Source organism: Petaurus breviceps, unplaced genomic scaffold (assembly GCF_028583685.1).
Source record: "Petaurus breviceps papuanus isolate PSGF00001 unplaced genomic scaffold, PetGlider_PUasm1.0 229, whole genome shotgun sequence".
Lineage (NCBI taxonomy): Eukaryota > Metazoa > Chordata > Mammalia > Diprotodontia > Petauridae > Petaurus > Petaurus breviceps.
The window spans coordinates 19,619,254-19,646,210 of record NW_027185903.1 but is presented as its reverse complement, the minus strand read 5'-3'; the positions used below and the strand labels follow the sequence as shown (position 1 = coordinate 19,646,210).

Genomic DNA, 26,957 nt, shown 5'->3' with positions numbered 1-26,957 from the left:
AAAAAAAAAGAGCTTAATCATCATGTTTCAAGAAATTATCAAGGAAAATTTCCCTGGTATTCTAGAACTAGAGAGTAAAACAGAAACTGAAAGAATTCACCAATCACTTCCTGAAAGAGATCCCAAAATGAAAACTCAGGATTATTGTCAAAATTTCAGAGCTCCCAGGTAAAGGAGAAAATATTGCAAGTAGCCAGAAAGAAACAATTCAAATATCATGGAGCCACAGTCAGGATCACACAAGATTTAGCAGGTTCCATGTTAAAAGAGGACATGGAATATGATATTCCAGAAGGCAAAAGAGATACAATTACAACCAAGAATCACATACCCAGCAAAACTAAGTATAATCCTTCAGAGAAAAAAAACCTGGTCATATAATGAAATATAGGACTTTCAAGCATTCCTCATAAAAAGACAAGAACAAAACAAAAAATCTGATATTCAAACACAAGTCTCAAGAAAAGTATGAAAAAAGGTGGCTAGGTGGTGCAATTAATAGAGCAACGGCCCTGGAGTCAGGAGGACCCGAGTTCAGATGCGGCCTCAGATACTTTACACACTTACTAGCCATGTGACCTTGGGCAATCACTTAACCCCAATTGCCCAGCCTTCCTCTCTCCAAAAAGCAAAAAAAGAAAAAGTATAAAAAAGACAAACATGACAGAGTAATGATAAGAAATTTACTAAAGTTAAATTCTTATATGGAAAGATGATTATCTGTAACTAATAAGAACTTTATTATTAAGGCAGTTAGAAGGAGTCTACATAGACAAACAGCATGGGTGTGAGTCAACTATGATGGAATGATCTAAAAACAATGAAGGGGTGAGAAAGAGGGATGTACTAGGAGAAGGAGGAAGGGACAGGTGGATGGGGAAATTTTTCTAATTAAAAAAAAAGAAAGGCAAGGAAAAGCTTTTACAGCAGAGAAGAAAATGGCGGGGGGGAGATGGTGGGCAATGCTTGATCCTTACTCTCATAAAAATTGGTTCAAAGAGGGAAGACTATATGTATATATACACACACTTCTCAAGTAGAGTACAGAAATTTATCTTACCCATAGGGAAGGAGATAAGAAAGAGATAAGGAGAGGGGAAGTGATAAAAGAGAGAGTAGACTAAGGGAGGAGGTGGTCAGAAGCAAAATGGACTTCTGAGGAAGGACAGGATAAAAATAGAGAAAGACAGAGTAATCATGAAAATAGTAATCATAACTGCGAAAGTGAATGGAATGAGCTCAACCATAAAATGGAAACAGCAGAATGAATTCAAATTCAGAATCTTATAATATGCTGTGCACAAGAGACACACTTGAAACAGAAAGATACACACAGAGTTAAAATAATGGACTGGAACAGAATCTATTATACTTCAGCTGAAGTAAAAAGGGCGGGAGTAGGAATAATGATCTCAGACAAAGCAAAAGCAAAAACAGACGTAATTAAAAGAGATAATCAGGGTAGCTATGATGTGCTAAAAGGTACCACAGATAATGATGTAACATGAAAAAAATTTTTTTACAAAAATTTCTCTGATAAAGACCTTATTTCTCAAATATACAGAGAACTGAGTCAAATTTATTTTTAAAAAAAGGGTTATTCTCCAATTGATAAATGGTCAAAGGATAGGAACTGGCAGTTTTCAAAGGTAGAAATCAAACTATCTATTGTCATATGAAAAATGCTCTAAATCACTACTGATTAGAGAAACCAAATCAAAACAACTATGAAGTTTGTTTTTTTTTTTTGCATCTGTCACAAAGAACAAGTGCCAGAAGGGATGAGGGAAAACAGGTGCACTAATAAACTGTTGGTGGCATCGTGAACTTGTCCAAACTTTTTAGTGAACAACATGCATACCTTTGACCCAACAATACCATTACTAGGTCTATACCCAAAAGAGATCAAAGAAAAAGAAAAAGCAATTACATGTTCAAAAATATTTATAGCAGCTCTTTTCATGGTGGCATAGAATTGGAAATTGAGGAGATACTCCTCAACGGGAATGACCGAACAAGTTGTGGCATATAATCGTGATAGAGTACTTACTACTGTACTGTAAGAAATGACAAGAGATGGTTTCAGGAAAAAAAAAAACATGTCAAGGCCTGTAGGAACTGATGCAAAGCAACATGAGAAGAACCAGGAGATCACTGTGTACAATAAAAGCAATGCTGTAATGATAATCAGAAAATGATCTAAGACAATTCCAAAGGACTCCTGATGAAAAAATGTGATCTACCTCCAGAGAGAGAAATGAACTCTGCCAACGCAAGTATACTATCCTTGTTCTGGGGTTGTTGTTGGGTTTTTTTGCTTTTTTTGTGATTATGGCTAATATGGAAATGTTTTACATACATACACATGCAAAAATTATATACATGTATAACTGATATCATTTTTCTTTATCTTCTCAGTGGGTAGGAAAGGGTGAGAGGGAGAGAATTCACAACTCAATTTAAAAAAAAATAATCCTTAAAATAAGTAATAAATTGAAAATAAATTTTTAAAAGTTAAAAAAAGCTGCTAATGCCTAAAAATTGTATACAGGTGAAAGAATAGACACATTTCCTAAAGAAATTTAATCAATGTAAATAAATTTCCAGAAAGAAAACAAGAGCCTAGAAATGACTCATCCCCAAATAACTTTTTTACTCAATAGGTATGGCAGCCCAACAGTGTTTTAGAATGTTAACTAAAATATTCTAATCAGTATACTCTAATCAAAGCCCCTCATTTTAGAAACGAACAAACTGAGACTTTGTCAATTTTACCTCTGCAATACTTAGCTTCTCTACACCACTAATACCAGCCTCTAATTAGTAGAGAGAATATGATTTTGAAAGCCTGAAGACCGTGTAGAGTATTTTTTGTGAACAAATACCTTTTCTTTACACATTCCTTTAACAAGTGTGTACACAGATAATACTTATAGACACTTGGTAAAATTGGGGAAAGTAGGCATATGGGTTGATAGTTCTTATTGTCTCCGTGTGTGTGTGTGTGTGTGTGTGTGTGTGTGTGTGTGACACAGAGAGAGAGAGAGGTTTGTTTTTTCCCTATATTGCTACCCTTCTCTCAGATATTTTGAGAACTGATCATTCAACTCTATCAATTATTTCCCAGGATGGGACTGCTAGGGGGCACAGCAGATAGAGAACTGGCACTGCAGTCAGGAAGACCCGAGCTCAAATTCAGCCTCCTATACTTTGAGCAAGTCACTTAACTCCAACTGCCTCAAGAAAAGAAAAATTTCCCAGGATGGAACAAAAAGGCTACAAAAGTAGTTCATGATATACATTAATTCCATTTCCTATACTTCCTTTTAAAAATGTTTTTTTGCTCCTTAGCTTTTTTTCAAATCACTAACACATAAGACATGATACAAATATTCTCACCTTTTGGGACTTAAAATGAAGTAAATATTGTACATCACGTCTTCCTAAAACTAACAAATTCTTCAACAAAACATACTAGCTATAATGCTAGAACTTAACAAGCTATTCTATCCTCAGCTAAAGAATACTGACACATGGAAACTTCTAACTAGTATTCTATAATTACTGTGTATAATTCACCAATAAACTTTGAGGAGATGTTCTTAAAAAGAATGAACTTTTTAATATATGAAGATGAGAATTCTTTGAATGAGAATAAAAGCATTAATTTTATATATATATATATATATATATATATGTATATAAAATTCACACAGGCTTCACCATTAACACCATACTTAAATTAAATGAGGCAATGAGTACAATCTTTCCGCACAAAAATGTCACACTGTCTTTTGATGCTATTAAGGAACTGCATTTCAGAATTCTACTTAATAAAACTACTTTTTAGAGAGTTACACTGAAAAAAAAACTATTTTTGTTGTCATATACAAAATTCACTTTTTAAAGCAAATCAAAGCTGTTATGACTGGGATAGCCACTGCTTGTAAAAATATCCAAGTTTCTGTCTCTCCTTTAATTTCATAGTATAAAAGCATTCCCTTAACTCTCCCTTAAAAAGCAACTAGTTAAAAACAGGCTAATTTTGGAAATCAAAAAAGAACTAAAGTGAACATATATATTTTTGTTGACTACAGAATCAAAAGTATATTTCACTTCTTTTAAAGTATATCATGGAAATGAAAATTATATAAAATTCAGTACTGTTTTATAAAGTGCTCATTTAGGAACCAATTATACAAAAACATTTTCAGAACAAATTTACAACATACAGTTATACAAGAGTCAATAAAAATAAGTGTATGACTTACTCAAATTCTGTGGCATAATATTTGAGGAAGCCCAATAACAGGTCCCCAAGAGCTGACCCATTCTTCGAGAGGTAAGGAGGAATGGTATGTGGAGCTTGATGTACAAGGTGCAGCTGCATAGAAGAACTAAAGGATTCCTGCCAAAATGAAAAGGAAAAAATATATAGCAATTTGTAAAACACACAGCTAATGGACTTAATGTAATCTGATATAAAATGTTTTGGAGAAAACACAAGTGATGTTTTATCTTATGTGTCTATCTATGATTCCTTCTCTACCACAAACAACATGGAATTTGGGGATCTGAGGAGGCATATCTCCAATTTAGTTTTTCACCAAGATTTTGGCTGTCTTTAGTACAACCTAGGAAGTACCTAAAAAACTGATATTCCAACTCTTGGCTTGGGAAACGGTTTAAAGAGTTATAAACTGAAAGGTAGGAACCATACTGTAAAAGGAACTACTAATACTGAAGGGCCTTTACCATTATATATGGATAAGATTTCATTCATGCATAACTGAAGTTTATATAAAAAATGTTTTGTTTTGGTAAAGATGATAAAAATTTGCTGTATTTCTTTTGACATGTTCTTTTCGTTCTATTCTATCTAAAAATAAATTGTGTACAGAATTCCTTAATTAATTTTAGATTCCCTTGTATCCCAGATCACACTTTGGAAAATAAAGTACTTTAGTGTCACATACTAGGGTTCTCCACATTATGCAAAGGATAAAAATATTCTTCTCTTCTCACTAGGATGACAAGACTAAAATAAATTAAGATAGCAGCATCAGAGTTTAAGTAAAATTCCCAAATTCTCTCTAGTAGGAGATCAATATATTAAATATATCAACTCAAAATACCTCTTACTGAATAAAGCCAAAGTAAACACATCTAAAATGAAATCTGGAATTCCTTTTTTAAAACTTAAATTTACTTATTTTTAGTTTTCAACATTCACTTCCCTAAGTTTTAAATCTTCTTCCCCTTCCTCTCCCTCCCTCCTCCCTAAGATGGCATGTAATCTGATATAGGCTCTACATATACATTCCTATTAAACATATTTTCCTATTAGTCATGTTGTATAAAAGAATTAGAACGAATGGAAGGGACCATGAGAAAGAAAAAAAACAAAACAAAAACAAAAAAAAAGAAAATAGTCTGCTTCGCTCTGCATTTGGGTTCCATAGTTCTTCCTCTGGATGTGGATGGCATTTTCCATCATGAGTCCTTTGGAATTGTTTTAGGATTCTGAATTGCTGAGAAGGGCTAAGTCTATCTAAGTCAGTCTTCACACACTGTGGCTATTACTGTGTACAATATTCTCCTGGTTCTGCTCACTTCACTCAGCATCAGTTCATATAAGTCTTTCCAGGTTTTTCTGAAGTCCACCATTTCTTATAGAACAATAGTATTCCATTACAGTCATATACCACAATTTGTTCAGCCATTCCCCAATTGATGGGCATCCCCTCAATTTCCAGTTCTTAGCCACCACAAAAAGAATTGCTATAAACATTTTTGTACATGTGGATCCTCTTCCCATTTAGAAGTAGAATTGCTGGGTCAAAGGGTATGAACATTTTTTCAGACCTTTGGGCATAGTTCCACATTGCTCTCCAGAATGGTTGGAATCAGTTCACAACTATACCAACAATGAATTAATGCTCCAATTTTCCCATTAATATATTTTTCAAAGGGTAGTGGCTGCAAGCTCTCTATGCATGCTTGAGGATGCATGCTTGAGGAAAAGAACATAACTCTTGATTGGCCATGTCAGATCTAAAAATGGATGCTTCCACACTGCTCTGTAAGAAATAATTAACAATTATGTCTACTCTCATTCCTAGAAACATTAATAGTATCCTTGCACCTTCACATTATCTGTACAGCCTCCTTACTACTCTGTAACAAAAGTAATCCTGTCTTCCTAGAAAACTGATTCACCTTCCATGTGAAGAGTCTCATACTTCTTGTATCTAGGAGTTCAGAGTTTCTTTTCATTTTTTGAGCTTCTACTAATGGTACAGTGAGGGTTTGGAGTCAAGAGGATCTAGGTTCAAATCCCAGTTTGCTATTTATCACCTCAGGCAACTTGCTACTGTGAGCCTCGGTTCCCCCACCCAGAAAATGAGAAGACTATATTCTACGACCACTAGTCCTTAGTCTAGCTCAACGTCTATGATGCTATGAGAGAGGAAAGTCTCTCGTGACACATTCTTCTTTCTTTTGTTGCTGTTGTTTTGTCTAGGCAGTCAGGGTTAAGTGACTGGCCCTGAGTCACACGGCTGGTAAGTGTGTCAAGTGTCTGAGGCCAAATCTGAACGCTGGCCCCCCTGACTCCGGGCCCAGTGCTCTGTCCACTGTACCACCTACGTGCCCACGTTGACGATGGTTTCAGTCGTCCTCGGCACTTTTTTCTTCCTGTCTTCTTTCATACTTTTTCTTCTATTCTTCCAGACTGTCCCTAATTTTTGTGTATTTGAATTCCCAACAGTATGTATGTTTGAATTCCAAATCTTTTGTTCTCCCTGTTGTTTCTCTGGTGTGGTTACCAAGCTGGATTCAAATTTTCTGCTCTGTCAATTATCTCTGCTGTGTAGGCCATACATTCTGTTTTCACAATTCTTATTTTTCTCTTATAACATTCAGAAAGATCCTGCTGTGATTCCATGCTCCCATGGGAATTCACAGGGTCTTCTACTTCTTCAGATGTTGATTCATTCCATTTTCCTCTGTCTTGTAATATTTAATCACAGGTGTCTGAATTCATGTAGAAGATCTGGAGACCATCCATTCTTTTGTTAATTTTTTATCTGTTGGTCTCTCAAGCTATGTTTAAGTGAGTTTTCTTCTTTCTGAGATTTAAGTAATTTCAGTCTTTTTTCCTTATATCCCCCTATAGTTCAGGTAACTCTGATAGCAGTTTCCTGGAGCTTGCACTCAAAGCTGTCCCTGTTTCCTCCCCTGTTGGGCTATCCACATTTCATGGCCTTAGTCTCTGCTCCAATTTAGAGGATTGGGGCAGGGAATAGACTAGGGAAGGAAATACAGAATGACAGAACTAATCCCAAGCTGGATGTCAGTCTTCTTGCTTCAGGCCTGGTAAACCCATATACACACTGGATCCTACTCCACTTCCATCCTCAGTTCCTCCTAGTACTAAGTATTCAGAGACTGAGACTACTAAATCCAGCACAAAGTGTTGCTACAACGCCAGTCAGAGCAAGCTCTTGCCTTTTGGGCAGGTAGGTGGAGGCATAAGGGGGGTAGGAGGCAAGGACATATGTCTGCAAAATTGAGTTCTATTCCAAGCCTGGCAGACCAAAGTAAGGTCTAGGGTAGGGAAGAGAGTACAGAATGAGTGTATTAGGGATTAGCCAATTCCATTTTCCTTTCATTATGGATTCTGGTATCTTGGGACCAGTAGCATCAAACAGATCCCTGCTGGTCAAATAATGAATTAGTAAACCATAAATTAAGACTATCTAAATTGTCCTGTATTTTTATTTACTTTGTAAAGTATTTTTCAATTACATTTTAATCTGGTTCAGAGTTCATGATAGGCATTTGATACCTCTATCTTTAACCATCTGAAACAACTGAAATTCTTAAATTACTTTATCTCTTGTGGCATAATACTTATTTTTGGAGAGGTATGAGAAATGAGAATCAGAGAAAATGCCTAGTCCTCCTCCATTTTGCTGGTCATGTGGCCAGGAAGACCTGGTTTCCTTCACAGACTATTCCTTCCATCCACTTCAAGCTCTAATAAACACTCCTTAAACCATTTCACTTCATCCTCAAGCAAGATCACCTTGCACAAACATACCTGGAAAATATCTTCCTCAGGAAGACAACACATACTATGCACTCAAAAGCCCAACAGGTCAATGAAACAATTTGCTCAGTAATTCTTAAATGTCAAGTGGATTATAGTCTTTTGTGGTTCTCCTTGAAAACTCAATGCTAAATGACAGAGCAAGCTGCCTATTTGTTATAATACTTAGCTCCTAGTTAAAGACACTAGCAATTTAAAAAGGTTTCTACATATATATTTATGAAATTTAAGGTACCTTTTGTCTCATTAGTATAAACTTATATTATCTTAAAACTGATTTTATTACTATGTAATTTAGATTTTTCTAAAATTTACTTAATTTACTTTCCTCTGTTTTCTATCAACATAAACAGCTTTCCAAAATGAATACTATTACTTGCACTCCTGTACTTACAACTGCTATACTTACCTCCCCTCCCGACCCCCCCAAAATAAAATCAAAAGCTTTCCTCCATTTCTATAAAAATAAATAATAATATCCTAAAAGCTTGAAATTTGGCCAACTAGGCACCTTCTACCCTAAATTAAAAGCTTGTAACAAGGTCTAAGCTACTGTTTTTAAAAAAAGGACATCTAATTTTAGAATGTTTAATTATTTCTGTCTGTATAGAAAAGACCAGACTAGATAATCCTTTGAAATTCATCCAGAACCATTAGTCTATCTGGGAGATGAAAGTCATTATTAATTAAATGATGCTTTTTAATGACACCTATCAAAAAGTTAATGCAAGCTATGTTTTGTTTAAAAATTGATCATTACTAGGGGTGGCTAGGTGGCGCAGTGAGTAAAAGCGCCGGCCCCAGCGTCAGGAGGACCCGAGTTCGGTTTTGGCCTCAGACACTTAACACCCACACACAAAAAAACTAGCTGTGTAACCTTGGGCAAGTTACTCAACCCCAATTGCCCTCCAAAAGGCAAAAAAAAAAACCTGATCATTACTATATATAATGTTTGCACCACAAATTACATCTATTCTATATTCATGAAAGTTATTAAACAGTTTATTTGTCAGGGATTTTTTCTAGTTAAGAATTGATTACTTAAAATGTATTTTCATTAATTTTTAAAAAATAAACCTGAATATAAACTAAAAAAATCATACTTTAAAGGTATAATCAAATCAACTGTATAGCTTAGGTAGATCTGAGTTTTTAATTAGAGTAATGCACTTATGGAGTTCATTTTCTTTGTATTTGCAAACTAAAAGTTTTCACAACTAAGCTTATAATGTTAAAAATACTTTTGTCAGTCTATCAGTCAACAAGAATTTATTAAGAGCTTATAAGATAGGGACGGCCAGGTAGCACAGCAAGTAAGAGCACCGGCTCCAGTGTTGAGAAGACCTGGAGATCGAATCCCGGGCTCAGACACTTAGCACCCACCCAGAAACACCTGGCCGTGTAACCTTGAGCAAGTTACTTAACCCCGATTGCTTAAAAATATTAAAAAAAAAAAAAGAGCTTATAAGATGCCAGGTACTTTGGAAAATACTGAGGATACAAAGAAAGGCAACAAAGACCATTCCTGCTTTCAAGGAATTTACATTCTAATGTGGAAGACAATAACTATGCACATACAACAGGTGTAAAATAATCTCAGTTGAGACAGCAAGAGACAAGATATGGAGTGGTATTCAAGGAATTGCAAGCAGACCTGTGTAGCTGGATTATAGAGTGAATGGAGAGGAAATAAAATACAAGAAGGTTAGCAAAGAAAGAAAAGGTGAGGTTGTAAAGTTTTCTAAATGCCAAAGAAGACTCAATATCTGATCATGGAGTAAATAAGGAACCACTGAATTAGGTGGAAGAGGAGGTGAGAGAAAAAGTGTTATGTCCCCTTCTATGTTTCAGAAAAATCATTTTGGCAACCAAATGGTGCATGGACAGAGACAGGAGAAATACAAGGAAGGGAGACCTTTTAGAAGGCTACTGTGATAGTCCAGGTAAGAGATAAGGAAAGCCTACAGCAAGATTGTGGTGATGAGTGGAGAAAAGGAAATATATATGAAAGTTCTTGTGATTTTAGAAACTGGATGTGTGTATTAAATTAAAAGTGATGATCTGAGGATGACATTAAGGTTGTAATCCTGGGCAACTAGGAAAATGTTGGTGCCCTCAATGGTAATAGGGAAGTTGAGAAGAGGAAATACTTGGGGGAAAAGATAAGAAGTTATATATTCTGGAACCTGAAGAATATGCAGTTTGAGATGCTCACGATGCAGTTGGTGGCATGAGACTAGAGTTCAACAGACAAACTATGACTAGACATATTGATCTAACAAGTGGAAGCTGACACTATCATCAAACAAGATAATATAGAAGATAAGAAGGCCTGAAACAGATGCCTTAGGGGCACCTATAGTTAGCAGGGATCACAAAAGTGAAGATCCAGCAAGGGAGACTGAGAAAGAACGGTCAGATGGGTAAAATCAGGAAACAGTACTACCAAGAAAAGCAAGAGAAGAGAGCATCCCAGAGGAGAAGGTTTTCTACAGTTTCAAATGCAAAAGAGAGATCAAGGAAGATGAATATTGAGAAAAAGACAACTGGATTTTGCAATTAAGACATAACTGATAACTTTCAATAGGGCAATTTCAGTAGAACAATGAAATCTAAAGGCAACTTGCAGAAGGATTAAGAAGACAGAAAAGAGGGAGAGGAAGAAAAAGAAGAAAGAAGGAGCAAGCACCTAGTTTGTATGTAGCTTTCCCAAGAACTTGTACTGGGGGTGGCTAGGTGGCGCAGTAAATAGAGCACTGGCCCTGCAGTCAGGAGGAACTGAGTTCAAATCTGACCTCAGACACTTAACACTTACTGTGTGACCTTGGGCAAGTCACTTAACCCCAATTGCCCTGCCTTCTCCCCTCCAAAAAGCATTCCTTTTACTGAAAAGGGAAGGAATAATCCAAATATTATTCTCTCAAGATTAGTTTTATCTTATTACTATCCAATTGTTGGATATTCACTGTTGAAATTTAGTGAAATAATGCAGAAAGAATGCTGAGTCTGCAAACAGGACACACCAGTATTGGAATCCAATGCTTCTGATACTTGCAGCTACTTAAAAAGAGGCAGCCACTTAATTTCTCTGATCCTCAGCTTCTTCATATGTAAAATGGGGATAATATGTATAGTGCCAGTGTATATAAAACAATTTGCAAATTTTGAGAGCACACTACCGATATAACCTATTTTTATTATGGGAATCTCTTGAGAAAATTTCATGAGGCAAGGAATGTTCATAAGTGTAAAACACAACAGAGTTCAAGGAAGATGAAGTTTTTGAACTTGCATGGGAGTTCACTAAAGACTTTTATATAAATGTCAGCATTTGTTAATTTTGTTATTATTTATAAAATATAGTTTCTACAGTATTTCTCTTACTTTTATGTCAGCATAAATGGCTTTTTATAAAGCCAATTGCATTACAGCAGTAAAGGAAATCCTAGAATTATTCCAAAGTAAATTAAGTCTAAAAATACGAGGGAAGTCACATTAACCAACAATTATATAGTAATATCAAAATTAAGACATTAAAAATTGTATTAGCCACCTTAACATTTGTATACTTAAACTTTTCTCTGACTTTTTTCATTTTCCTATAACAAATTACTTTGTCATTGTAGCACTAAATTTTCAAACTAATAAAGATGAAGTATAAAACTGCTACAATGTCACTTTGGACAATGTTTTCAGTTTATTGCCATTTCTTTTACATAGATTTAGTGAGTATTATTATATTTTTGATGAATATTTCAGATCTTACTAGAAGTTACAAAAAAAAAAAAAAAAAAAAGAAAAATCAGTGAGGTCAACCAATTACCATAGTGAAATGTTTCCAAGAAAAAACATGTGATACATTCAGCAACAAGTTGTTTCAAGAACATGTAAGAGAAGTGTTGCTAAAAAAGTACTATCTAAACTTGATTTTTTAAAAATCTAATTATTTTAAATGAAAAAGGGGATTCCTGGGGCAGCTAGGTAGCGCAGTGAATAGAGCACTGGCCCTAGAGTCAGGAGGATGCGAGTTCAAATCCGACCTCAGATACCTAACACTTACTAGCTGTGTGACCATGGGCAAGTCACAACCCCAACTGCCTACCATCCCCCTCCAAAAAGCAAAAAATTGAAAAAAGGGATTCATTTAAAGGAACCCTTCCTTCCTTAAACTCTTCTGCAAAGGGAAAAAAACTATTCTATATGGTTCATAAGTCAAATTTTATATTAAAGTAAGATACAATTCTTTATGAATAAACAAATACACATAGATAAAAGAAAATGCTATACAAGTAAAACCCAATTTAATGGTTGTTATAATATTTGGTTTTATAAGACCAAGGTAATTTCACGGTGTCAACAGACCATAACTACTGAATAAATTACAACAAATTTTAAGAAAGTATCTATATAACAGATACTTTCTTATTCACGTAGCAGTCAATTTCTATAGTACACTGTAGTCTCTATATTATTTTATATTATTTATATCATTATTATATATTGTATATAATATTATTATATACTATAATTTTATATATTTATATTATTTCTTGGAAAAAGGAAAGAAAAGTGCTTTGTTTTAACACAAAGTAATAGAGGTAAAATGGAATTACTGGATATTCCACTGTAATGTCATTAACTGCATGCTTTTGCTTTTCTATAATTATACTTTAGTGTTTATGAAATGTAAGATTAATACAACAAAATACCTGAAAAGGGACCTTATTCTAATTAGTTTAATTCTCTCTTTTTATAGATGAGGGAAATAAGATACAGAAAGGGAATGTACTAACCTAAGGGCACATAGTTAGCAGCACAGGTAAGCATAGAGCCCTGGTATCTAGATTTCTAGTCCTATATTTAGTACTGCAATGTACTTGAGTTGTATTCATTTAAGTCTCAGACAAGGACAAGAGTTATCAACAACCAACTGTCAACACTGTGAAAAAATATTATCAAAGAAATCAGCAAACATGGCAAGAAATTTATTTAGCAGTCTTCTTCCTAATTTAAGATGAAACTTTAACCCAATTGTTATGGGGGAAGAAGGAGGTTTCAGTAGTTTCCCCAGGATCTCACTAAAATACTTCTAAAATAAAGTACCTATATTTTGTTACTTTATGTCAAATCAATAAGCTTTTACATACATACAGCAAATACTTTGGCAGTATGAATTTATTTAGTGAGACCTCTATTATTGTACAATTCCATTAATCTAAATTCTACCAAGAAATATTCATATGTATACATTACAAAAACTGCTACGCACAATGACCCAAAAGAACAACAAAAACTTGTGCCATATCAATTATCAAAGAAAGATCAAATTATATTTTAAAAAATGTTAGCATTAGGTATATTTTATCACATTCTAAGTCTCTGAAAACTGTTACACATGGCCAGACAATAGAAAGTTTATTGTACCTTATCTCAAAAGTTTTAAAAGACATAACATACTAAATTATTTCTTTAATATTATACTCAAACCAGATGCATGTCTACCCTGAGGTAATGAACAGAGCAAACTAAAAAAGGTGCTTATGAACAAGATGACTACATCTATAGACAAATGTAGCCACTAAAACATAATCTCAAAATAAAAATGTGATGATTATTATAAAGAATTCCCTATAAACAGGGTCAGTGGAATACCAATAAAATGTATATCATGAGACATGAAATTCATCCTGTCACTGATACTAGAAGTATCATCATATTAAATCTACTATATTTCATAAACAGCTCTTCTAATCAACATGGAATATTAAAAAAGAATAGTATTATTTTCCCAATTGCTTACTGATCATATGTAACCAATACCATTACCAAATATAACCAAGAATAAAGTCTAGTATAAAATAAAAAAGAAAAAAGTATGGAACTACGAAATAAGGGGGAAAAGAGGTATCTGGGAGGAAAATGAGGAAATTGGGGAGAAAAAAAAGAAAGACGTGTGTGTAGGAAATGAATAGATTAATTTCCTTTTGCTTCTAATTATTTAATACCTATCAAAAGGATTTCAGAAGATATGTTCTTAATTTCTTAAGAGTTTCAAATTAACTCCAAGACTCCCAATTTAATATATACAAGTACAAAGCATTTCTTTCTTTTAGCCAATAAAGTGGTTAGATCAAATGAAAGTTGTAAGTAACCATTTTTCTGCTTCATAATTTTTTTTCTTGCTTTCATCAAATTACAAATAAATAAGAACTGGAAAAATGAAATTCTGAATAATTAGCATTATTACAACAAAGAACTATATCCAAAATTAATACAAAGAAAACTGGGATAAAATATAGGATAGTACTGCAAAGGGGTCTTTGCCAAGTATGAATAGCTACTATTACTGATAATTTTATGCACCATGGGATAACTCCACTATTGATTTATTATAAAAATTGACTGCCAATAGAAAAAAAATACAGTATTATGAGAATCTGTTAAAAATTTTTCTACATGGAATCATGTTTTAAAATATTCTAGTGGCCATTCCAACAGCCTCTATGTGAAGATCTACTTTATTTAAAAGAAATATTATCACTTTAATATTCACATTAATCCTGTATATGATTATTTTTATATACATTTGACATACTATGAATCATAATAATTTATAAGAAACACTTACTGGGTAATTTTTTTGGAGGGATGGAAGGATGGGTTCAGGTAGGGCTATAAAAAAAAAAAGTTTAAAGCTTCCGTGATTCACATAATACATAAAAAAGCAATAGTTTGTCATCTACACCAAAGGTGTGAGACTGATAAAATTTATTATAATTGTTTATGCTAAAATTCACCAGTTTTCATATATTTTGTGAAAATAACTTGGTTCTTCAAATTTCAATTTGAAAGTCATCTATGATGGCAAATGAACATATAATTATTAACAGATTATTTCGTATTCAAAGGATAAACAATTCTAAATGCTTACTCATTTTAGAACATCAACTCATTAGAACAGGTTTTACTTTTTTTTAAAATCTGAAGGAACACATGAAATTTGGCCAGTATTTGGCATAACAAAATTACAAGTATAGTATATTATAGATTCTATATGAATAAATTTCTAAAATGAAAGTTATGTGCCTTTATGCAACCAAAAATAATTTTAAACAATGTTCCTGTCCTATAAAAAGCCTTATATGCAAATGATCATGTCCCTTTATTATTTAATTGGTGTTAGAGTAAAAACCAAAGTTAGCACAACAAAAGCTATGCTAACAGTATAACTTGTACATTGAAAATTCATCTTAAAAATTAATAACTTTGATACTGAATTTTAAAGACAGTGTTGGAGGAAAGAGATCAGAAAAGACATTCACCAAAAATGAAATACAAAGTATAAAATAAAGAGAATTTCCTTCCAAGACAGCACTGCCTTTATATAGTACCACTACATTTTAAAAGTCATTCTTCAACTTTATCCAACCTCATCCTCATCAGAAGCACTGAAATTAATGTCACACGTCATTGTGGAAGGCTAGAACCCAAAATTCCCAAGGAAAAAAAACTGGAAAAAAATCTGTATTCAAGCACTCCAAGTCAGAGCTCTTGAATTTGCAACATTTACTTGAGGCCAGGAAACTTCATATAGCACCACAACGTACACCTGAGATATAGTTAAGTAATACAATATTCCAATTCTCAGATATAAATTATATAGTTCTACATCAACACAGTACCAAATAATTACAATATTACTTTGTGAATTTTGCTGATCCACTGTTTTAATCTGTCTTTTGGCAATGTTTCTCCGAAAAAACAACTCCTAGAAAACATTAATTTGCCTGTGATGGAATAGTACATACAATTCTCTAAGGTACTGCAAAAGAGGTTTGACTTAAGTTTCCCTATAATGATACTTTGTGGATATGTGATAATCATAGGAATATGAAAGTCCTTTATCATTTTAATGGATAAATTTAGCAAGTAAAGACCATGTACACATTCAAAATACATGACTGAGAAAAACTGGCAGGAAAAAATTATTATTTACCAGTCATGTCAAGTAATCTCTAATTTCCTTAGAATAACAGAAATAAGGGCAAGTCTGGTTTTTGTCTGGTTTTTTTGGAGGGGGGGAGGCATGCAAAATGCTCAAAAATTTAGAGCGCCCTACAAATAAACTCAAGCCCCATTCACTTCAGTTCAAAACTTCTGTAGGTTAGTATCAAAAAACAAAAACTACACCTAAAAATTCTGGTTAGACTACTGAAAAAATAATGCAAATCAAGAAATCTTACTGGAAGATAACATATATACATATATATGTGCATGTGTGTGTATTGTATATATACTCATACACAACACACACACATATATGTATATATATGAATTCCTTTTCTGTACTGCTATCTTTAAATTATATTGATAATAAACTAAGTAAAAAGGAAAAGTTTAAAAAACTGGATTTTTAAAATCATAGGTTTCTTCCAAGGACAGACTAAAAAGTATACAGATGAGTAAAGGTTAAAAAAAAAAAATCAAGAATGGCACTGACTATATGCTAACTAAAAACCCATGAAGTATATTATCTGAAAAGGAAGGGTATTCCATCTGATACAATCCTTCTTTATAACCTGACTAAATGTGAAAGTATTTGCAGATACTATACTTGATTGTATGCTGCCATGGGGAGGGGAGGGAGGAAGGGAGAGAAAATTTGAAACTCAAAGGAATTGTGGTAATGAATCTTATAAACTAAGAATAAACAAATTATTAAAGACCAAAAAAAAAAAAAAAAAGGGGGGAAAAACCCCCAAAAAAATTCCCAAAAAAAAAAAAAAAAAAAAAAATCCCATATAAATCCCCTTCTATCATTCTGTGTAACATCTGGATACTGTACAACTCTTCTAGTTTCTTGGGACAGTTTATTCATTACAAAAGCCATAAAAAATACCTTACTATAACATAAAATGACCATCACCATCTTAAGGGTTTCTAACAATAAGTTAAAATCTAGAGTATTTTTATTTCTATTGTCAGAACCTACCAGCAAGCAGCATATATAACTCCATTTTATGGAAGAAAAATTAAAGAGAAGCTTGTTAATTTGCTCAAGTTCAAAAAATCAGTGTCATTACAGGAACAAAAACTCTGGCCTCCTGACTTCAAATCATCTGTTCTGTCCATGACAGTGCCCCCAAGTCCAAAATGTTTTTCTATAAATGAGATATAATACATCTTAGAAAAATAAATTTCATGGGGCGGCCATGTGGCTCAGCGAGTTAAGAGCACCAGCTCCAGTGTTGGGATGACCTGGGGATCGAATCCGGGCTCAGATACTTAGCACCACACCCAGAAATAACTGGCCGTGTAACCTTGAGCAAGTTACTTAACCCCGATTGCTTTAAAAAAAAATAAATTTCTTACAACTATTTAATCATCACCACCTTTTGGAAATAAAGTAAGCATTTTTTAAGGTATTTTAATTCGTTCTGGTTAGGTACTATTTAGTAAATTACCACTAACCCATTTGGGAGTGAGGTTGCATTTAGTGTATTACAGCAGTAATTTATTAATAACACTCTAGTAAATAGCCTAAAAGAGCTAAATATTTCCAAAAAATAACATTTCCAAGCATATATACTAAGAGGAATCTGACTGTGACATCTGCTGTCACTTTACAGCTTTGTATTTGCAGATACAACCTTTGTAAGTCTTCTCTCAAAAAGGCTGAACCTGCAAGTTTTCAGTATAGTGGTGGGTAAGAAATGCAAGGAGTACACTTTCCCAAAATTCAGAGAACTCTGTGCTTAACTCTCTACAGATTTGTGCCCATGAATTTTCCACACTATATAAATATAAACTGCTTTTAAAAACTGAAAAACTACTAATCTTTGCTATTTTTAAATAATCCTTTAGAAAAGCATTTAAAGACATAGATGTTTAAGCTACATTTTGGTATTGTCTTAACTTTCCCTTTATCAATTAAATCTTAATCCTAATTTTAAATCAAAAGGCCTTGATTTTTCCTGATCCTGTGGTTCAGACTCTAAGAGGCTGGTAGTCAGCTCTCTTAATAAGTCATAGGCTTCTATGAAACCCTGTCAAACTGTTGAAAATGATCAAAAGAAATACTTCAGTTTAGTTTTTTTTTCTGTATTCAAAGTTGCTGTTTTCTTCCTCTACATATAGCAAAAGAAAAACCACAGTAACTTAGGGGTAAGGGTCTTTACAGAGATTATCTAGTCCAAAATCCTTATTTCACAGACAAGGAAACTGAGTCACAAAGCAGTTAAACAACTTAAAGGTATTTACTGATCCCTCTTAATGATAGTGGCTTCCCTCTATTGATTATCTCCAAATTATCTTGTGCATAGTTGTTCATAGTTGTTTTTATACTGTCTCTCCCATTAGTGAGTTCCTTAAGAGCAGAATTGTCAATTGCCTTTCTTTGTAGTCCCAGAGTTTACAACAGTGACTGGCACATAGTGGGCTCTTTAACAAATTTTTACTGACTGACAAGTTAGCTGATGACAAAGTTGGAACCATAATTTATAATCTGACTTCCAGTTCTAAGTCTAGCCTACTGTCTAGCCTATTAGCTAACAAAACTTCCAAGGGCACTTTTTCTTCAATGCAATAAAACAATACTGTGGGCCCCAAAGCAGTTTCCCCACAGAGGAAGTAATCTTCTCAGTATCTCTAACTCCTCAGCTTTCTCTGAGACTGGTTTAATTTGCACACATAAGTAAAAGTTACACATTAGCTCCAAAGACAGTATTTTGCCGGCCTCAATTAAAGAATTTTCTTACTTTGCTTGAACTTTTTTTTGTTGTGGTGGTTCCACATAAGGGTTCAAAGAATTGGGAGAAGGGATGGTTAATAAGAAATAACTGGTATAACAACAGAATTCTGAAAGTAGAGTATATGGCAACAAAGGTCCATTTCCAGAGAATAGAACAGGAATATTCTGAATAAAAGCTTAAACAAAGTTTTGAACTACTTTTAAAGGGCCAAGTTCAGCTCAAACCTCACAGGTTTATTAGCTGTGTGACATGAGCAAATAATCTAACTTGCTTCAGTGTTTTCATCAATACAATGGGGATGATAATAGCTTCTAAATTTCTAGGGCTACTGAAAGGATAAAATAAAGTATTTATAAAGCATTTGCAAATTGTAAAGAACTATATAAAAGTTAGCTATCACTTTTAATATTGTCATCATTTTTTTTTTGGCTATTGTATGTGGCAGCTGGGGTATATAAAGAACTGACCTCAAGGCCTGAAAGAGTTGGATTCAATGCCTTCCTCTGACACATACTGAATGGGACCACTGACAACTTATGTAACCTCTCAATGCTCTATCTAGTGGTGTCATACTCAAAACAGAAATGGAATCCTGAAGGTTAAATATTATCTTAGAAAACCAGATCATGGGGCAGAGTCAAGATGGCAGAGTAGAAACAGGACCTCCACTTGGCTCCAGCTTCCACCTTCCCCAATTCATGTAAAAGGAGACTCTGAACAAACTTTGGAGCTACAGAACCCACAAAATGACACAGAGCAGCTAACCTCCCACTGAGGACAGCCCGGCAGGCCGGCAGGAATTGGCCAGCACAGTGCTCTGGGAGCTTAGCCCAGCTCCATGCTGAGGTTTTAGCCCCAGGGTGGGCCTGACCAGCCGCTGGTTGGAGGGACTCCAAATCAGCAGCAGCTGTGGTCATTTCCACATTTATCAACACATAGATGCAAAGGACAAAGTGAGAGGTCAGTGCAGTGTGGACTTTGGGACCAGTAGTTGGGAGAGCACTGGTTTTTGCCCCCAGGGTGAGAAGCCACTGAGGGCTGCGGCACAGCCTGCGCCATATTGCAGCTTCAGCTCCTGGCCTGCAGACTGTAGGGGGATGAAGCAACAAGTCTGAAAATCGCTCTTGCTTTAACCTGCTTGGATCTGGATTGCAGTCTAGGGTGGAGGTCCTGGGGTGTGCAACCAGCTGGCCAGAATGTGTGGAAGCTTCAGAGAGGGCACCCAACTAATACCTCCGGCAGCTGAGAAAACCCCAGCGTTCGGGATGGAAGCTCCCCTGTCTGGTGGCAGAGTCCTACTGTGGCAAAAAGCCCAAAAGTCAAGTAATTGAGTGGCAGCATGACCAGGCAAAGGAAGTAAAACAAACAGAAGAATCCAACATTAGACTCCTATTTGGGGGACGAAAAGGATCAAAGCATGGAACAGAAGGAGCACAGTGAAGTCAGAACACCTGCAATAAGGCTTCAAAAGAAAATACCAGCTGGTTACAGGCCATAGAGGACCTTAAGAAGCAGATAAGAGAAGTGGAGGAAAAATTAGGAGGAGAAATGAGAACAATGCAAGAAAATTATGAAATGAGAGTCAACAGACTGAGGAAAATAACACCTTAAAAGACAAACTAACTCAAATGGCAAAAGAGGCTCAAAAAGGCAATGAGGAGAGGAATGCCTTAAAAAGCTGAATTTGCCAGATGGAAAAAGAATCTCAAAAGCTCACTGAGGAGAATCATTCCCTCAGATTTAGAATGGACCAAAGGGAAGCTAGTGACTTGAGGAGAAATCAAGATGCTATTAAACAGATCCAAATAAATGAAAGAATAGAAGGCAATGTGAAATATCTCATGGGAAAAACCAGTGACCTGGAAAATAGATCCAGGAGAGATAATCTAAAAATTATTGGACTACCTGAAAGCCATGATCAAAGAAAGAACCTAGAAATCATCCTCCAAGAAATTCTCAAGGAAAATTGCCCTGATGTTTTTAGAACCAGAAGGCAAAATAGAGGTTGAAAGAATTCACTGATCGCCTCCTGAAAAAGATCCCAAAAAGAAAACTCCTAGAAATATTATAGCCAGGAAGAAACAATTTGAATATTGTGGAAACACAATCAGGATAACATAGGATTTGGCAGCTTCTACACTGAGGGATTGAAGGGCCTAGAATAGGATATTCCGGAGGGCAGAGGAGCTGGGATTAAAACCAAGAATCACCTACCCAGCAAAACTGAGTATCTTGTTTCAGGGGAAAATATGGTCATTCAGTGGAATAGAGGACTTTCAAGCATTCTTGATGAAAAAAACCAGAGTTGAACAGAAAATTTGACATTCAGGTACAAGAAGCAAGAGAAGCATGAGAAGGTAAACATGGAAAAGAAATCATAAGGAACTCATCAAAGTTGAACTATTAACATTCCTACATGGAAAAACAATAATTGTAACTGATGAAACTTTTCTCAGCATGAAAATAGTTGAAGGGAATAGAAATATATATATATATATATATATATATATATATATATATATGTCTACATATGAGGGTATATGGGCGTATGAATACTTATGTGAATGTGTGTATATGTGTTTACAGGTATACCTAGATAGAGGGCACAGGACCAATTTAATAGGAAGGGATGATATTTAAAAGGTGAGAGAGGAATATAATGAGAGGAGATGGAGAGAGACAGAATGGGGTAAATTATCTCATTTAGAAGAGGCAAGGGATAATGGTTACAATCGAGGGGAAGAATAGGAAGGCAAAAGGGAATGGGTCAACCTTATTCTCATTGAATTTGGCTCAGAAAGGGAATGAAATACACACTAAATAGGGTATCTCACCCTACAGAAGAGTAGGGGGAAAGGGGATGAGAGGGGGGATGATGGAAAGGAGGGAAGCCTGGGGGGAAGGGAAGTTGGAAGCACCCACTTTTGAAAACAGACAAGATCAAAGTAGAGAACAGAACAAATGGGAGGTGGAATAGGAGGGAGGGAAATATAGTCAGTCTTTTACAATATATATACTATGTCAATGTTTTGCATTAGCTAATTAAACATGTACATCCTATAATGAACTGCTTATCTTCCCAGTAAGGGTGGGTGACAAGGAAGGAAGGGAATGAATCTGGAATTCAAAGTTTTAAAATCAAATGTTTAAAATTTTACATATATATATATATATATATATATACACACACTATTATTAATACTATTTTACATGTAATTGGGAAATAAGATATACAGGCACTGGGACATAGAGATCCACCATGCTCTACTGGAAAAGTCGAAGGGGGTATGGGGGAAGATATGGGAAAGAGCAGATTGGAGGAGGGGATATCCTGTGGGATTGCTATTTTGGGGTGGTGGGTAGGGGAAAAACAGGAAGAAAATTTGTAACTCAAAATCTGGCGGAAATGAATGATGTAAATCAGAAGTTAATAAAGCATTTGAAAAATGAAAAAACAAAATAAAGATACAGATGGACCAAAAAAAAAAAAGAAAACCAGATCACACTCTATTGCAACTGCAGGCTTGGTTGTCTGGACCAGAGTTATCAAACTTACTGTTCTCTTTAACTTCCCAGTGGGCCAGAACAGATTAAAATGTAATTGGGAAATGTCTAACAAAATAAAAATATAATACAACAGTAAGTTTGATAACTCTAGTCCAGACAACCAAGCCTGCAGCTGCATTAGAGTGTGACCTACATCTATAGAGGGAGTTTCCTCATCAGTGAGTTCCCTATACTAATACAATCTACAAATCCCATGTCTATACCATGCTGGCTATTAATTTTTTTCTAGTTTTAAAGTTACCAGAAGCAGTACTACCTTGAAAGAGAGGTGATTAATAGTTTCTTTGAAAACAATCATTATTGAGGAAGCAGGAGGATTTGGAGGGAGGGAAGAAGAGGAGCAAGATGAAAAGAGAAAAACATCTACAAAATTTCTGCTTGAATTGTTCAAGTAAATCCCAATTTTTAAATCTCTATAAAAATTAAAAGAAACAATTGCACAAAAAACTATTACAAAGTATCAATATGTGTCTTTTGCAGACTGAATCAATGGAAAAAATATACATTGCCATAGAAGTAAAGAATATTCCAAAGCTGTTCTGTCATATAAAAGACTTTATTTTAATTATCTATGATAGTCAATGGTTTATGGTTAAAAAATGTCATCAAAACAATATATTTCCAATTCGTTAGCTCTGAAAAACACAAGTATTTATGTCTGCCCAACTCGAAAGATTTTTACTTAAGCCTAAGCCAATCAATATCATGTGGTGACTCATGATGAATATAGATCCAAGTTCAAAGAATCAAATATTTAGGGACCTGAGAAAAATTCCTCAGCCAACACCTTCATTTTAAAGATGAGGAAAATGAGACTAGATGTGCAGCCCCAAGTCACAAAGGTAATAACAAAGAAAGGATCTGTACCCAGATCTTGTGACTGCAAACACACTCACATTCCATAGTGCCAAACTGCCTAATATTATTATTTTTGCTAGGTCTTGATCTGATACTCTTCTTCAGACAAAAAATACATTTTGCGTCTTCCCATCATACAGTGTTGTCCCAAAATTGCACTAAGACTTTTGGGATATTGTATAAGCAGAGAGTTGTAAAGCATCTGTAAATTTTACCACAATTCTTTCTGCTACATGTTGCTAAAAATAAAAAAATTACATTACTGTAGAGGACTGAAAAGTTCTCGTTTCTATCTGGTAAAAACAAACCAAAAAAACTTTCTCTAGTCCCTAATCACAAATGCATTAACCATATTAAATATAAAGCTACTTTTCAAAAGTCCAAGTATTCAGAATTATTACTAAAAGATATGATTTTTAAAAGGCATTAAAATGCTCTACCTTTTGGGTATGCCTTAAAATACTAAAACATAACTGATATATAACTAAGAGTAGTCTTAATTTTTGTTGTTACTGTTGCATTATCTTATTGTAATACGTAATCAAGTAGCAGTTCAATAAGAGAAAAAAATTATGTTTATAATTCAATTTCAAAGAAGAAAGCTGAAGTGGCTTTCATTTAACACTTTCACTAACACAGATGATCCCAAACTTCTAAAAGTCATTGGAATGGACATTACTATCAGGCAGCAAAATACTTCCCAAAATCAGTTAATCATAGGAATAACCTAGTATTCACAGAACCCTTGCTTGCTAAAATAAAGATTATATTTTATAAATAACTGAGTAACAGGAGGTAGTGCAAAAAGTATCTCTCACAAATCCATGATATTTCTAGGATTTTTACAAAGATTTTTTGGAAAGCAGTGGAAATTTGACCAATGGTAACCAAATACAAAATGTTTCTAGGTCAAGGAAATTGAACAGAACAATGTTTTGCTTAAGAAAGTACCTACCACTTCTAAAGAATTTGGAATTACACAGATGATTTGGTATTTAATCTAATTTACATACTTAATCTTTACAACAGAAATAAATTTCTAAAACTCTAAACTGATTTTAGAACTATAATAGCAAAACACCAGGACAAAATAATGTATTTACAACATATAATCAGAAATCTCTTCTCCCATCTACTGAAGCAAAACTATTAATGCTAACAAATACCAAATAGTTCACTGAAAATCCATTTAAATCTTATGAATGTTTTGATACTCAGGCTGAATCAGACCTTTATGTAAATAAGAGTATCACAAATTACTAGGTTTATAAAATCTTCCCATTCTTAAACCTTTAACGTCTAATGACTTTATGTCTATTAAATTCAATGGTTTCCTCTCAGTTCTCATTCTGCATTTGCCACTGATCCTTCTACTACCTGAACATTACATTCGTCTTGGTTTCTCCACCTTCCCGATTTTTTCTATATCTAACTATTCTTTCTATTTTATTTAGGGACACCTCTTCTTCTTCTCTGACTTCAACATGTTGATCTGTAAAAGTTCAATCCTTAACACACTGCTTTTTCTATCAATACTCACTACTCTGGACAATTTTTCTATTATCAAACCTCTATAGAAACTAAACCCCACCAAATTTTTATTTTGAGCTATGATCTGTCACATTATTCAGATGCCTACAGAGCACATAAATTTTGTATGTCTAATACTCAACTTATTATATACCCTCCAGCACCTTATTCAAACTTCCCTATTACTGCCACTGGTGCTTCTTCTGAAACATCACCCAGATTAATTTCTTGTCTTTATTTCTACAGTCACCATTACTATCCAGGTCTTCGTCATCATCTCATACCTCTTTTACCATAAAAGCTTTCCAACTTCCTTACCTCTATTCTTTCTCATTCATCTAACAGTTACTGAGTGCCTACCTGGTAAGCAAGATGGTAGGCATGATGAGAGATACAAAATTTTCCTGCCCTCCAGGAACTTACACTCTAATATAAAAAATTAGATATGTATACACAAATTTCAAGTGTCTCCAGTGTACCCTATACATTAATATAACCTATATTTAAGAAATCTTTCTTTATGGTTTTTCCTTACAATCACTTTCTACCACTTCTCAGATCAAATTTAAATCCAACAACTCAATATTAATAAGGGTTACTAAACTAGTCCCATAACATCATAGAATAACAGAATTTAGAACTTAGAGCAACAAAGGACTTTAGATGTCATCTAGTAATTTCCCATCCAAAGGAAGAAATTTAACTAACTAATTTTAACAAGTATTTATCAAGTTAAATAGAAAAGATTAAAAAAATTCAAAGCCAAACTACCTTAGCCACAGGTTGAATGAAAATACAAGTATCTTTCCTTTTGTGAGTATAAAAGAAAAATATATAAATGCAGTAGCATTTCCAACAACAAAAAAAAAGAGCACAGATATAAGATGATTTTATTCAGTGAAAAAGTAAAAGCAAAAATCAGTAGTTCACCTTACGTCAAATTAGCCTAATGAATAAACACAAAAATATACTAAACCTTGTGAATGGTTTTTAACTACCCTGCTCTTCAAAAGGAAAGCACACAAAAAAGAAAATAAGGAAAATATTGTGTCTAAGTAACTAAGCAAAAACTATTCATCATAAATGACAGTATTTCTAAGACTAGATTTACTGCTAAGTATTTCTAAGGCAGGGTACAGCTATATACTAAAGTACAAGTTCCCATTCTGATCTGGTCATCAGCCTGTCCTACTTAAAGTTTTCAATATGAATCAGAATTTTCATTAGACTTTGAATAGTGTAAAGCAAAAACTCATGTTTATTTATTACTTTAGCCAGAAGTTGCTTCTTCATAACTGAGCCAAAAGTAATGATTTTGTGTTACAATGGCCCAAAAAACAAGAAACAGAATAAATGGACACAACTGGACTTTTCATTCTCATCTAACTCAAAAGTCTTATAATAAATGAGCCTGGAGATACTAAAAATATCACAGAATATTAAAGCTCTGAAAGAGACTTTAGCCAACAACTAAATCAAAGACCATTAATGATTTCAAACCTACTATGGGATAAAATTCCTAAATAGGTTCATAGAAATATTATCTAGCTCTTGCCTAGCATGAAAAGAACTAAGATGACTGGTGCTTGAGCATATTGAATGGGCCACCTGAGCATTCATTTGCATCAAGGTAATGAATCCACTAGTTAATACTGGTAAAATTTTTTCTAAGATATAACAGTGCTGCTAATGCAAATAAGGCTGCAGGTGAGAAAAACTATGAAAGAATGAAAACACAGTCAAACTTCTTTATGTTTTCCAGGGAGTTATCTTTAGCAATACATTCACTGCCATATGAGGTATTTAAAATATTTCCATAAACTTTAAATGGAGTTTTGGAAAATGTCTCTAGTGTGTAGTTAAGGTCTGTGCAGAGGACATCATAATGAAGTTTAACTGCATTTTAATTTCAATAATGGGGGAAAAAAGCTGATTGTACTTACTTTGTAAATAGTGCAAAACCATCAATACAAGACTATAGCTGTTTAATGTGCCACGACTAGCATCATTTATCTCATGGTGACTTGCCCACTTCTTAACCACCAGTACTAAGGGACGAACTCGACTCTCAACTGTAAGTAAAATTAAGACTTAAAAATACTGAAAGAAAAAGATAATGAAAATACTTTGAATGTTTA

At 34.2% G+C, this 26,957-nt stretch overlaps 1 protein-coding gene across 2 annotated transcripts in view; it reads right to left on the bottom strand.

Moving 5' to 3' along the window:
* The window catches only part of TENT2 (terminal nucleotidyltransferase 2), a 72,746-nt gene that overhangs the window by 15,373 nt on the left and 30,416 nt on the right, over positions 1-26,957 (bottom strand). For both annotated transcript variants that reach the window (XM_069096325.1, XM_069096324.1), the window contains 3 exons: positions 26,763-26,891; positions 14,742-14,785; positions 4,272-4,408 (listed from right to left, as the gene is read on the bottom strand). In XM_069096325.1, coding sequence (XP_068952426.1) covers positions 4,272-4,408; positions 14,742-14,785; positions 26,763-26,891 — 310 coding nt within the window. The remainder of the gene's footprint in view (positions 1-4,271; positions 4,409-14,741; positions 14,786-26,762; positions 26,892-26,957) is intronic.